This window comes from Python bivittatus, unplaced genomic scaffold (assembly GCF_059951505.1).
Source record: "Python bivittatus isolate LINGU-HERP-01145 unplaced genomic scaffold, Pbiv_v1 ctg000020_np1212, whole genome shotgun sequence".
NCBI lineage: Eukaryota > Metazoa > Chordata > Lepidosauria > Squamata > Pythonidae > Python > Python bivittatus.
This window is the reverse complement of record NW_028277030.1, coordinates 81,506,932-81,521,699: the sequence shown is the minus strand read 5'-3', so window position 1 is coordinate 81,521,699 and position 14,768 is coordinate 81,506,932. Positions and strand designations below refer to the sequence as shown.

Genomic DNA, 14,768 nt, shown 5'->3' with positions numbered 1-14,768 from the left:
TATGACTGGTCCTCAGAGTTCTGACTATCACAGCATCCCATGGTCACGTGATCACAATTTGCAACCTTCCCTGCTGGCTTCCCACAAGCAAAGTCAATGGGGAAGCCAGTAGGAAGCTGGAAGGTGAGGTCACATGAGGTCCTCACTTAACCCATAACGGCAGCCAGGACTTCTGGAATTATGGACACTAAATGGTGTAGGCACGTGATGTCGCGCTTTAAAACCGCATCACTTAGCGATGGTAATTCCAGTCCCAGTTGCCATCATTAACCGAAGACTACCTGTGCAATTTCAACAAGTTATAGTGACATGCTACAATATCCCACAATACTGACTTTAAAAATATAGTCAGTTAAAGCCATACCCTGAATGTGTTCTGTATCAGGATACTGCATTTAGTTAGTGGGATATGGGTGCATTTAGTTAGTGGAATATGGGGGAAGTATGTTGGTCTGCAAGGTAGTTTCTATTTTGCACAAACTTCGGGTAAAATTGGGCTTTGATGGTACTTATGGCACATTGACCAAATGTGCTACACTGGCTGATATTGTCCTTACCGTTAGCATGTGACATATTAATGCTACAACCAAGGCTGGTAATCTAATCTATGTCTTTATTTTACTGAAAACTGCAGTGTGAAGCCTGAATTGACCAAAATTATTACAGACAGTAGAAGTCAATATTTAGGGACCCATCTGGGGACTATCATGACACATGGAATATTTGTGACTTGGAATGGAAGTAAATGGTAAAGAACATAAAATGCCCAATCATCCCTCTAACTTCTGAAAGTGGGCTGGCATATCCTTGTAGTATTAAGCAGGTTGTCTAGGTTGGCTTTTCCCAGTCAAAGCATCTTTACCTGACAGGTGATTTTCTTGAAAGTTTCCTACCTATCTTAATAATTGTGTTTGATTTGACAGGCTGAGAAAAAAGCGTGAACATTTTAATAGCAACATGGAGGCAAAGGAAAATCCCTCGTCTTCTCATTTTCTTGGTGCAGTAATGGAAGAACACAGTTTAGAAGAAAAAGTAGTAATCATCTCTCTTCCGATCTGCATTTTGGGATTCACAGGAAATACAATTCTTTTATGGCTCCTCTGCTGCAGGCTCAAGATTAAATTAAGTCTGTATTTTGTGTGTGTGGCAGTCGCTAATATCATTTTAATCTTCTGCTTCCTTTTTGAATTTGTTTTATTTTTCACACCACTGAATATCAGTTTAGTATTTCACCGTGTATTGCATATTTTGCATTTCAGCAGTTATCACACTAACTTTTATATCTTTACAGCTATCGCTGCTGAAAGATGGTGCACTCATTTTTTCCCTGTTTGGTACAAACAACATCGGCCCAAGAATTTCTCAGCCACCGTGTCCCTTTCTTTGTGGGGGTTCTCCTGGCTGGCATCATATGTGAACTATTATGTCTGCTCTCCAACAATAGAAGTACACTTCCATGACATTGACAGTTGTAAAACTTCAATCATAATAGAAATCATCACTGGATTTATTTTTTTTCCAAGTATGATTTTTTTTACTTTGGGCATTTGGATTAGAATTCAGATGAGACGAGAGGGAGCTCCTCTAGCAAGACTTGATATCACTATTGTGGCCACGGTTCTTCTGCTTCTGATGCTGAATGTACCAACTAAATTAGCTAAGGTCTTAATGTACTGGGTCAGAGGCATAGATGGCTATGTGCTGGGTAACATTTGCAGCCTATTGGACTCTATCAGCAGTTCTATCTGCCCTTTGATATATTTCATGGTTGGGTGTTGGAAGAAGCAGAAAGCAGCAGAGTCTTTCCTTACGTTTTTTGTGATAGCTTTGTCAGACAACACAGCCGTGGCTGTAAAAACAGAAGCATGCATAGAGCAGACTTAAAAATACAACAACCATAGGCATAGAAGAATACTGATTTCTATGCTGCAGAATAAATTCTTTACAAATATTTTATGCACTATTGATTTCTAGCACATGCCTCTGTATTCTATGCTATGCCCTATAATGCACCACACCCTCCATCCTGGCATTAGGGCAGAAAAAGGAGATCCTACGGAAGAAATTGAGAGGACTCTACCCAAAACTTCATGCAGGAGGCAAAGGTGACCAAGCCACAAAAAGGACAAGTGTCCTATATTGCAAAGGACAGTCTTCTATCAGAAGGGCTGTCTAGTTCGGGACTATTTTAAAAAGAACCGCAAGAAGCAAAACAGAGACCTCAGATTGCTCCTCCACAATGAGAGCAGGACAATAAATGGAGCAAATGAACAAATCACATTGTGATGGTATTGCCAGTATGAAAATTATATTGTGCATGTATATAAAACATATGTATATAAAACAGTACATGCAAATCTCATGGAAATTTGTACAATTCTTTGTGGGTAGAGAGGGGCAATGCTTATGGAGCCATCAACTGAGCCACCACAGACTAAACTTGATCCTTCTTAGAGTGGTCAATCAATGAAAATTCTAAAGAAGAGAAAGAAATATAGACAATACAATCAGACTGCTGAGAAAGGTAAGCGGTCCCCCAATGCCAAAATATTAAAAGTGACATAAAAGTGAGGATTCAGAGATGCTCTTTAAAAAAAAAAAAAAACTAGCTAAGTACTCTGCTATAAAAGTATAGCTTGAATGATTACTAGTTGAAAACAGCATCCAGTGTCTCTGGGATTCCCAGTCATTTGGGGCCAGTGGCCTTAACCATATCTGAAATCTTTACTTTGTTGTAGGTGCGCTCAGAAAAGGGGGACTTGCCCATTCACAAAATGATTATCATGGTAAACAGGACCCCTTGCAAAACCTGCTTTTCAAGAAGGCAAGCTAGTGAAGTTAAATATACCTACTCCAAGCATTCAAGAACCAGGCAGAAGTAGCTTCTGAGTTCAAAATATTAGGTAGAGCCCACAGTGTTCTACTCCAGGACCCATTTCACAAAAGGCAAACTGATGAGCTTCAGAGGTAAGTAACTGGCCAAGAATGAGTTTAGATAGGTGGGATCTGAACCCCAAATTTCAAAGTACAGAGTTATTTCTACAAAACATAACACAGCCTTCATCAAAAAAAACTGGTAATCACTGAGAAATACCTTCCAGCCCTACATGCAGGAACATCCTTGAGGGAAAATATGCAATACCAAAAAGCCAACTAAAAAACCAACAAAACAAACACTATGCCCCGCCCAAACCCAAGGAAAACAGATATACTGTAAGAAAATATATGAGTAAAACTCTCCTTGTTCTCTTCAGCTTCTCAGGAAGTTCTTTGCCACCGGCTCTGGCTCTCCAGGATGCTACAGCTTAGCAAGCAATCAGCTACAGTAGCAAGCTGACATTTTTATTTTCAAACTGTAGAGATCATAAGGAGCCTAAACACGTTCTTGGAAATCAAGATCCTGGAGGGTGATGTTTCATTTTTCAGTATACCCACCTCTTAGTAACACATTAAAAAAAAAAAAGGAAAATAAAAAGCAAATGGGAAAACTAGTAGTTGTCTAGTGATGTCCAAAGCCTCACTGATGCCTAATTGCACAATACTGGGGATCTCAGCAATACATCGCACTTTTATAGTGTGGCTGACAGACACATTACCAGTAGGTCATACACGATGTGATGTGTCTGGGGCTATGACAACCTAGTCAATTATGCCTGGTCAACAAATCACAATAAACCATGGAGAGCTAGAACTAGTGGTAAAGAGCTTCCTGAGAGGCTGAAGAGAATGAGAATGTTTTACTCATATATTTTCATACAGTATGTCTACTTTCCTTGGGTTTGGGGTGGGGTATTTGTCCTAATTACAAGGGAACACAAAATGGAGCAGAAGCTTATTTGCAATCTATGCTAATACAATTTAGCAATTCAGCTGGAATTAAATTCAGTAGGGAGTCACATGGAGGATGGCACTGCAATTAACTGTTGGAACGTGAAGGAAATCTGCCAGAGTTTTCAACAGGAACAAAATGGCAAAAATTGATTCAACTGTAGGGCAGACAGGCAGCAGTGGATATAAATCATTATCATTTCTCATTAAAAAGAGCAAATGTAGAAAAGTAACACACAAAGCTTCATGTATCAGGAGTAATTCCATATAAAACAATGTAGATTAAAATGTTTTATTAGGAAAAAAAAGATGAAATGGAGCCATATATAAGAACCAGCAATACTAATACAAATTAAAATAAGACTACTCTACACATTCCAAACTGTAATTTAATTTTTTTAAGAACTACTTATTAATATGGTTGCCTTTGGTTTCTGAACTGTATATTGATAAACCAGAAAAGAACCCTCTTAACAATAAATAAAAATTAAGTCATGCTGGCCCTGTCTCTTTCATATTATAGATCACCTATTCCAGTTTGGAAAATTAAGATAGACTCTGTGCTCAAATCAAGATAAAATCCATGATGAAACAGATTCAGAATGATGCCTCTTTGAACATCATTAAACTGTGGTTAACAGTTGCTGTGAGGTCACAGGATTCTCATTCTGTTGGTTGGTACATACATCATCGCAGCCACGTAGGTCACAGTATTAAATCTTTATGATGAATTAGAAGCATAATCAAAGACAGTTGAAAAGAATATGGGGGTGTAACTATGGTAGCATTTACTTTTCTATCTTTCTACTTTGATAAACACATTTATTAACTTCATCAAGTGACTATTTAACAGGCATTCTAGGAATTTGCGAACATAATCCCAAATGTATTCTATATATTTATTGTAAGAATATTTAACCAGTGATCACACTGTTAAAGAAATTGCTGCATCAAAAATAGAATTGCTCCTTACAATACCTGGGAGGAAGTCTGGAACTGAGGCAAATGAAAATAATCTTTTCTTTTCTTCAGTGTTTTCTCCAGAAACAAGTTTAATGTGTTGACCTCTCCTGTCTTTGCTAACCCTGTTTGCTATTCTTCAAGAGGAATTCTGTATCTGCTTCAGAGAGGCAGAGTTAAAATTTGATCTGCAAGTGACTTGGATAGGTAGTCTCTTCAGGCAGATACTGATAGGCTCCGATACAAGTGATTATACATAATCAGTGTCTTAACAGATGTTTGCTGGGCAGTTCCAGCATATGTAGCGTAAGAATGGCGATTCTGTAGTCTTCCCTAGCATCCCTTTCCTTTGCCAGTTTTTGACTGTTGATAATACCTAAAGGGTTACTGGTTACTTTCCTCAGCAGTAGCATGAGAGGTATCAATTCAATTAGCATTGGGCTCCAGTCCAGCACAGAAATTGTGAACGATCTGATCTCTAGAACCTGTAGCACTTCTGTTGTTTGCTGGTTGCTCTGGTTCATGTGGGAATCAATGGGCATGAGCGGGAACATTTAATACTTAAGCATAAACCTAGATATTATACTCAGAATGCAATACTGGTTCATATACTGTTATTACATGCTGAAGTGGCTACTTCTGAACAGGAGACCTTGCATGTTGTAATTTTGTTCTGGGAAAGCCATTTCATTAAGAAATGTGAGAGACTTTACTGCACGTTTGTTGATTTAGATAAAAGTGTATTATAAAATAAACAGGCTTGGTCCCTTCACTCTCAATGATATTAAGAGTGATTTCTATATTTGAACAACCATCTTATCACCAAGAAAACTATTTGGAAGGTTATATAGAAATCTGGTCTGCATAAATAATTTATCAATTTAAATTCCTTTTCTTTCCTATTGTTAGGTGAATGGACAAATATTAATAATCATATAACATGATACAGTCCTCATTTAGCAACTGTTTGCAGTTACGACAATGATGAAAAAGTAGCTTTATAATCATTTATAACCTTTACAGGTCTGTAAAGCAAAGGAAAGCTGAAATAAGATCATAAGCAGTCATGGTTTCACTTAGTGACCACTTCACTTAATGACTGAGTTGCCAATCCCAATTGTGGTCGCTAAATGAGGATTAATTATAGTTTTGTGTCATACATGAGAACGTTATGTTTTGTGGAGTCTCTTTCTCCTTTTTGCAATATAACATAAAATCCCATAAGCACAGGTAACTCCTGTCTGTGTGAGCAGAGTCTATACTGTAATAATGAGAAATTGTGTTTGGTCTTGACAGGTTGAGAAGATTTACTAAGCATGTGAATAGTCTTGTGCCAGAACAGATTAGCAACTTGTCATTCCATATATGCTGACCCAGCGAATGAAAATGAGACTGAAGTGGCACAGACTCCACACCACACTGACATAAGCAATGATCCTCATTGCTATTCCAATCAGCATTTTGGGAATAGTTGGAAATATAATGGTTATTTTCTTTCTTTCCTTTAAGATTAAGAAGACCATGTTCACTGTGTATGTCCTAAATATAACTATTGCTGATTTTAGTATCCTAATCTATTTATATACTTATTTTATGCTATTTTTAAAACCAAGTCTTATCAGTGCCTCTGTTTCCTATATAATAGAGCTTATATATGCAGTTGGATGCAAATCCAGCTTGTATATATTAACAGTTCTCTGCCTTGAAAGGTATTTATCTGTTTTTTTCTCTACCTGGTATCACTCTCATCGGCCAGAACATCTTTCAGTTTTTTTTGTGACCACATTGTGGACCTTTTCTGGCCTGGTATCGCTTGTAGAATACTTTGCTTGCTATCCAAGGTTCTATATATACTTGAATGAAAATACTTTACGTTGCAGAATCATAAATCTATTCCAAGTATTTTTTGAGTTCCTGATTTTTATTCCCATCATGGTCTATTCCACTTTGGCCATTTTTATCAGAATGCAGAAAAAAACACAACAAACTCCTCCAGCAACACTTGATATTTCCATTACAGCTACTGTTGTTGTTTTTCTTGCATTTGATGTATCAGTTAAAATTCTTAATACTATTGAATTTTGGTTTGATGCAATACACGTACCAACATTTTCAGTGGCAGTATTATTTGACACCATAAGCAGCAGTATCAACCCTTTTATGTATTTTATTATTGGAGGCTTTATGAAAAGGACTTTGGATCCCCTTGATTGTTTCCTTGAGAAAGCTTTGCAAGATGGTACTTTGCAAGAAGGAACTATGGTAGAGGGAACACAAACACACCAAGAACAACTCCCCCAATGACCCTAGAAGCCAAAGAATTATCCATAGAAGAATACCGTATTGACTTACATTCCCAGCTCCAGAATAAAGGTGTCCTAGATAATTTATTTTATGGTTCATTATTCCTTCTGTACCCACCCAGGCCCATTAATAAAACCAGCCAAATGCTTTATTTGGCTCACAGCTCCTTGTCTATTCCTGCCATACAAAAAGTCAGAATCAAGAAGTTGGAGGTCAGGAAAGAAAGGTTCCGCTGGGGAGAGAACTTTAATTCTGCAAAGACTTTGCTGCAGTTATGAACTATGAGACTGAGAGTTCCCAAAGCAGGAAGTAAATGTTGCTAACAGTAACAGGTAATGAGAAGTATCTGTAGACTGCCACTACATAAAGAAGATGGCAAGAAGGAGAAGAGAAAGCTGTGCAGTCAAAGGAACCTGGATGGAGTGGAAGGAAAAATCTACAGATGGGAATACAGTAGTATTCGTATAGCCTGAAGACTGACAGAGGAAGTTTATGTTCAAGGAAATGGTATTCAACCCACAGTTCCATCAGGAAAATTTTGACAGGTACTAAGCGATAACATCTTGATTCTGAGTTACATACATTGAGAAAGCACAATTATTTATCTTTAGAATACAATGTACTACGTTGAAGGACTTCAGTCTAATTAGAACACAAGGGACAAATTTTCGCAAAGGAAAAAAAAATCTCCCAGCTTTCTGGATTTTCTGTGTTAATATCCTAAACTATTTATTTATTTGAAATTTTTTACCTATAATGTCTCAGTACTGAAAGGCTCTGGCTGATGTAAATTTAAAAACAGACAAAATATTAAAGCTTTGCCTAATAAAACAAGGATAAAACCAGCAAATGGTAAGCAGTGCAGCACCAATTTAAAAAATCAAGCTCAAATCAGAAGCAAAAATAGATTAAAAAAAACAACAACAGAGAACAGTTCTTAAAATAACTGGTAGAATTAAAAACAATTCTTCAGCTGACAGAAAAATACTAAAGAAAACAAAATCTGGCATTGGGTAAGCATCGCTGGAAAAAACACAGGAGACAGAATATTCAAACACTTCATAGGACAGAGTTTAATGCTATAACAAAAATGAAGACTGTGCCTTTCATCTCTGCCACTTTACTAGAGCAAGTAGGAGAGATCCTACCATAGGGGTGAGAGAAACAGGAGCAGGCATGTCCACATGGGGTGGGGGTAGTCAATGAAGTCAAAATGGCAGTTGTGACCATGGACTTCAAGTCCCGCCCTTTTTGACATATGTTGCAACACCCATAAAAAGGGGCTTTGATTGCACAGTTGTGGTTGCTATCTTAATTTTTTTGACCTTCACCCACAAACATCTCTGGACAGGTAAAGGTAAAACTATTTGGAGAACCTGCTGCATTTGTTACTAAACAAGGTATGCCTCAGATGGCATGTTCAATTACATTATGAAACTGGATACTGTGACATTTATTTAATGGTTTTATAGGGCCACCTGATCCAATAAGCCACTTGTGAATAGCTGTGAAGATATCAAACAGCTTCACATAAGTTACATTTTTCTTTAAAACCAGAAAGAAAAAATATAGACAGTTATTCCAGTCCCAGCCAGGAAGCCAGACCTATTCTACTCCAATGTTTCTCCCTGTTATATTACCTTTGAGCTTCAAGGTTGAACCAAAGCTGGTTCGCAACTCTGAGAGGAATCCATGTTGATTCCAAGGGGTTCCAGCTGACCACCTTGCAAAAGAGGTCTTTCGGAACTAAGCCCCAAAGCTAAACCACCACATAAACAGATTCCTATTAAATATGCCAACTTCTACCTTCTGCAGATTCCACTGCAACCTGAATCAAAGGAAAGAACTTTGTCAATGTTGGTACCTCAAATATGCAAAATTATCACCACACAGAAGTTTAATTAAAGGCTACTCCGTTGTGCTTTCAGAAGACTTTTTATTCTAGTCCTTCAGATTGACTTAGCTTTTAAGATTTATCTGACAGTAAATGCCAATATCCTTTTCTTTCTATTCCTCCTAAGAATTGGCCACTAGAGGTTGCAGGGAGGGGGAGGATCTGTAAATGTTGCCATTTCCTTTCTGCTAGTGGGATCCTGGCTAAAGCCAAGTCCCTTCCATTAATAAAAGGCCTGTATTTAGCTAGCTTTGTTAATTTTTTCTTTCAGTATTCCTGGATGAAAGGGAGTAACAAAAAAGTCTTTATTAGGTACTCCAGGACTAGCTAAGGTAAATAGAAAAAGCAAATAAAATACAAATAACATTGTTCTGACTGGCTCAGCTTGCATCTACCCTACTCCGACAGGTGCGTTGAACCCTATTCATGCAGGGGATTGGAGGAGGCAATTATTCCCCATGAACAAGGAGAAGAAGGCACAGCTTCTTGGGATATCAAGGACAACTGATGCATAAGTGTATTTTTAATACAATTTCACATACTGTCCCTACACCCAGCTTTGGATTAATAAGACTGCTAAATTACACACATTTTATATTCTGACTTATTGCTTCTTTTTTTCCATGTTTCGTTTTGTACAGTCGTAACCCACCATTATAATTGTATTCGAAGCAGTTAAGTATTTTAGATGACATTTTTTCATGGCAAGGACTTAAGGTTTTACTATATACTTAGAAAGGAAGAAAAACTAAATACCATATTACTAAATTAAATTACATTCTTGAATTTTTCTTTAATGCAAGGTGGATGGTCTAGTTTTTGGATAAACAACTACACAAACTGGATTGGGTATATCCTTCTGCAGAACAATATACAATTGCCATGTTAAATTTGGTGTTTGGAAAACTCACTCAACCTGCATAATAAATAACTAGTCTCAGAGCTTCTAGCAGCACCTGACAGTATTCCTTCTCTGTTTTGATCCTTTCACTGGAAAGAAGGTACAGACTGTGGCCTTTACTTTGGGGCACAATGATAGTGCTGTTCGGAAAATTATCTTTAGTGTGGAGAGACACTGGCACTGACTTGGAAAGGGGCATTCAGCAATATTCAAACACCCTCTTTATAGTTTACAGTTTTTGAATTTTTTTTCCTTCTTGCTGGCAGAGATAGAACACCATTTCTGAAGAAAAATGAACAGAGATTGGAATGGATGAAGAGCTGATAGTGGGCTATGAGTATCAGTACTAAACTGCTTGGTTGTGTAAGGTCATATCAGCTCTCATAAATATAACAGCATTTATGTTAGCTGAAACTTGGAAATATTGAAACAATTTACCAAAGACAGATGTAAATGTTATTCAAAGCTATATGCAACAGCCGTGATGACTGGTGGTTTAACACTGCCTGCCCTGACCACAGAACTCTGGGTTCAGGACTATACATTTGAGCTTAAAATAATTACAGGAATTCTTGTTTTTTTCTCAACTGTAAATAGAAAATACATTCAAACAGCATAAGCTTTTTCAAAAGCTGTCCCTTCACATTCTTTGAGTGAACAAGAAAAAGGGATGAGGTTGGCTCTATTGCAGCTCAGCAAAGCTATTCTTTCCTGGAGAAGAAATTAGGAAGTAAAAAAAATCCAGAGATTAGGGCAATGATGATATATCTGTTCTGCATTTGGATGTATTCTGGGTCTCCTAGGACCTTTTACAGCTTAAGATCCAGACATTAGATGCTATTTTTTCTCCTATCTCAACTTTCCTGTATTACAGAGGTAATCTTCTGAGGCTCTCACCATGAAAGGTTAGCTGTATGGTGACCAGAGTGCCTTGTATGTTGCATGTCTCTTCAAGAACTGCCTACATTGCTAATAGCCTTTTGATACCAAGTAGAATTATTCCAATTCTTCCAGAATTTTACATCTATTTGTGTAGTTTGTATATTAAATTGTTTTGGGTTCTCCAGGTTGCTTCTGTGAGGTGCCCTTGAAGGTTCATATCCTCCTTGAAAAGAAAGGGTGGGAGGAAGGAAGGTTGCTCAGTGCTGGAAAGACTGAGCGTAAGTGGCTAGCACAAAATATTTTGTTCAATACTTATGCTGTAAGAAAATCCTCAATATCTCTTCCCTCCCTCCCTCCCTCCCTCCCTTCCTTCCGTATTTTTTCATAATGAAGAAGTTTGCCTTTCACTGCATCCTATTTAACAAAGTTCTCCTTCTTCCCACATTAGGAACCACACAACTTTGGGATCATTGCAATGCAGAATATTTTAATCTATCACTGTAAAGCTTACATTGAGAAAAAAAGAGGAGACCAGGAAGCTGCAGAAAAGCATTTCCAGTGGATGAGCTGTTACACACGACAACTAGAAGAGCCTCCAAGCAAGAAAGCCAGCAGAGACCAAGAGGCCACAATGCCACATATTCTGAAAGGGCATAAACAATAAACATAAATGCAATTGTTCCAAAGCCAAACAACATCAAGAGTTAACAAGCTTAGTTCTTCCTGCCACAGGTCTTATATTCAGTTTCACTTGACCTTATCATTCAAAATGGGTGATTTAATGAGATGGGCATTACACAAGGGTTTACATAATCCATGCTTTAGTTATTGTTTAAAACCAAATAATTCCCAAATCGGCTTTTAGCATAAAAACCTTTCAAATATATTCATATTAAAATAAGCAATTTTAAATAAAACCAATTATAATCTAACACAGTCTCCCCTTCACACCTTTATCCACTTTCTCAGTCTCTGTCTCCACCACTTGAAGTAGCAAAATAAAATGAATACATATATAAAAAGATCTCATGACCTTTATCTGCCTTCCCCAATCAGATTCTTCCAGGTATATTGGAATATAGCTCACTTCAGCCTCAGCCTGTGCAGCTATGGAGGCTAGAGATGAGAATTGTAGTTCTTCAGTCCAGAGCAAATATGCCTGCATATTCAATGAGCATTAGAAAGTGGCTTCACGAGAACTGTGCTCAAGAGCGCATTGTTAATAATCCCTAAGGTAAATTCTGCACTCTTTCTACTCTGATTCCCTTCTACCCTCCTGTAGTTTTAAGCACTATATTTCATTGAGGCTATGAACTTTTGCACTACACTGCACTTTTGCACTGCACTTCAGCTTTTGCACTGATGAGATCATAATGGTATTCCACAAACAGAGCAACTGGGGATGGAAGTATATTTTACCATTTCAATTGAGCATCTTGAGTAATTAAGCTCCTAACTGATGCTACCCAGCAATGAAAACTTAACAGTTACATACATTCAGACATAGTCTGAGCATTATCTCATATGTTTCAGCTGGCAGAAAAGGTAAGCGGACCAGTGTATGTCATACTGGTCTCTTGCTGCAGTTGTTCTATCACCAATTACATGTACATCTGAGAATGTGAATCTGTGCAATTCTCAATGAGCTTTTAATCATTATTTCAGAGGTTGCTAGATGAAAGGAGAAGTGGAAAGAAATCACACCAGACAAGTGTAGTACACTTTTCTTGAAGAACGTGTATCTAATGGAGCAGCTGCAGCCAGGTGCAGCAATGCAACAACTCAATCATTTAAGCAGTGGCAGATTTTTGCAACAACACCCAGATTGAATTCAGATAAATTTTTAAACTACTGTTCCAAAAGGTAGTATAAAGCCAAGCTTTCTTACTGTAGGAAGCTAGTCACTTGTGGAGAATGCCTCCAATGGTGGTACACAGAAATCTGCAGATTGGGATGAGCTTTATATTCTTTCAGAACTATCCTGGTGCTGTAAGAATAATTTGAAGAGAAAGTTCAGCTTGCCAGCTAATAAAGAAGAAGGCTTCATACAACCAAACAATAGCTTTGCTACCAGAAGGGGCAGGTGCTGATCAATGCTGGAGAATTGCTGGCTCAGTTGGTGGTCCTCTTGCCTACAAAACAAGCCACACTCATAAGCCAGGGGAGGTGAAAACAGGACTTAGGAAGCCAGTCAGAGAACGATGGAGCTCAGCCTTTTCTGACTGATGGCCAACCTACAGCCACCTGATTTACCTCCATGTCAACTTTACCAAAACATGCTTGCTCACATTCCCACAGCACATTAGCTCTCTGTCCTGAGGAAGGGAAGATTCCATCTTCCTCTCAGGCTGCCACCTTTTCCTTTTTCATTGTTCTTTTCCAGCCAAAGCAAAAGACCAAGAGGAAGAGCTCCACAGCAACTTCTCCTCTTATTTCCCAGGCCCTCAGCCACATTCCCTTTAAGCCCATTTTTCATTTCCCTATCTTGTTTTTAGCAGTGATAAGTAAAAGTTCAAACATGGCACTAAAATATAATGTGCTTGGCTCAGTTTTGCGTTAATAGATTTATGAACCTGTCCATTCTAGCAAATAAGCCATGGCTTCTTCAACAAATAATTAAACCACTGGTGATAGAGGAAATAGCTACAAAAGAAGGGCTCAGAATTGTTGAGAAATTACCAATAACTCTAACAAAGTTGCTTTGTGTGAGATGGGCGGCTATATAAATGTGACATATAAATAAATAATTAAACAAACAAACTTGTTCTTATTCTTTGAAGTTGTAAGAAGTTTTGTACTGAGATGGGAAAAGAGAAATATAAGTAGCTGAAGAAGTTGAGAGGGAAAGAAAGGTTGAGACACTAATGGAATTTGAAATGTTAAAGAACTTTAAATATGGGGTGTACTATCTAGAAATTTCTAGATAGTACACAACTGGAAAGTGAGACCATTTGAAAGAAAATCAAGATGTAAGGATGATAGATCACAAGATGTTAGTGTATGTAAAGATAACTTTATTTAAGATTTATCCATCTTATAAAGATGTTCGAAAGATTAAGTCTTACGTGACTTGGGAAGAAAGACAATATTACTCATAGAATCTTAGAGTTAGAAGGGATCTTGGAAGGGATCTAGTTCAACCTCCTGCTCGGTGCAGGATCCACTGACAGGTGACCATCCAACCTCTGTTTGAAAATCCCCAGCAAAAGTGAACACACCAGTGGCAGCCTGCTCCACAGTTTGATAGCTCATGTGGTCAGAAAGTTGTCAATTCAGGGACAATTGGGATTTTAATCACGTACTCTTTAAATTTATTGGAGAGCAAGAGAAACTGGTTCATTCCTAGCCGCCGGACATCAAACCTGCAGAGGGTCCGTAACTCTTGATAAATCTGCTCTTCAGTTACCCCAGGCCACCCCTTCACAGTAGCTACTAGGAGGGGGGGACGCTGTGTAGGGACATCCACATCAGAAAAATTCTGAGGAAATAATAAAGCAAGGTTTTCAGTTACTGAGAGCACTAGAAAGATGTTCCAGATTATTAGTTTAAGTATTCTGACATTTTATACAAAACAGATACCCACTGTATGGTGATGTGAATTGAGAATTAATGTAAATGTTAAGAAAACAGTTATGATAGTATCCCTTAAATGCTGTCTTGCTTTTAAATGTAGTACTAACATCTTGATGGCAACATCCAGTCCAATGACCTTGGCTGATCTAAAGGAAATGTTGGTCAACACTCACATGGAAAACAAGCTGGAAATCCCAGAGCTACAGGTTCGAATGAAAAGTTTAAAAAACATCCTGGAAGAAGGTAACAGTGAACCATTTCTTTCGATACTTGTGATGCAATACCTAACAGAGCCTGGGAACACAAAGGAGGCATCAAGGCAATGAAGGGAGGAAGCAGAACTATTAGAGAAGAGATTTAGAGTCCGCGGCATGGGGAGAAGTGTGAGAAACGGACTCAAAGTAACTGGTTAGCTTGCTTGCTTGC

General features: G+C 38.0%; 3 protein-coding genes across 8 annotated transcripts in view; 2 read left to right on the top strand and 1 right to left on the bottom strand.

Annotated features, from left to right (window-relative positions):
• PNLDC1 (PARN like ribonuclease domain containing exonuclease 1) overlaps positions 1-14,768 on the bottom strand; it is a 58,959-nt gene that overhangs the window by 14,203 nt on the left and 29,988 nt on the right. For 4 of the 6 annotated variants that reach the window (XM_088142700.1, XM_088142690.1, XM_088142693.1 and 1 more), the window contains exons 17-19: positions 14,072-14,247; positions 12,658-12,756; positions 11,281-11,412 (exon numbers count right to left, since the gene is read on the bottom strand). In XM_088142700.1, coding sequence (XP_087998826.1) covers positions 11,340-11,412; positions 12,658-12,756; positions 14,072-14,247 — 348 coding nt within the window. In that variant the 3' untranslated portion in view covers positions 11,281-11,339. Of the gene's footprint in view, positions 1-2,373; positions 2,476-8,804; positions 8,921-11,280; positions 11,413-12,657; positions 12,757-14,071; positions 14,248-14,768 lie in introns of those variants that run through there. The other 2 variants (XM_088142698.1, XM_088142709.1) reach the window with 2 other exon arrangements.
• LOC148217112 (mas-related G protein-coupled receptor member H-like) lies at positions 4-1,889 on the top strand. Its single transcript, XM_088142742.1, has one exon. It carries the CDS (start codon positions 958-960, stop codon positions 1,882-1,884), a length of 927 nt encoding a protein of 308 aa, XP_087998868.1. The 5' UTR covers positions 4-957; the 3' UTR covers positions 1,885-1,889.
• LOC112541550 (proto-oncogene Mas-like) lies at positions 3,263-7,101 on the top strand. The gene has a single exon (XM_088142749.1). The coding sequence runs from the start codon at positions 6,220-6,222 to the stop codon at positions 7,090-7,092; it is 873 nt and encodes a 290-aa protein (XP_087998875.1). The 5' UTR covers positions 3,263-6,219; the 3' UTR covers positions 7,093-7,101.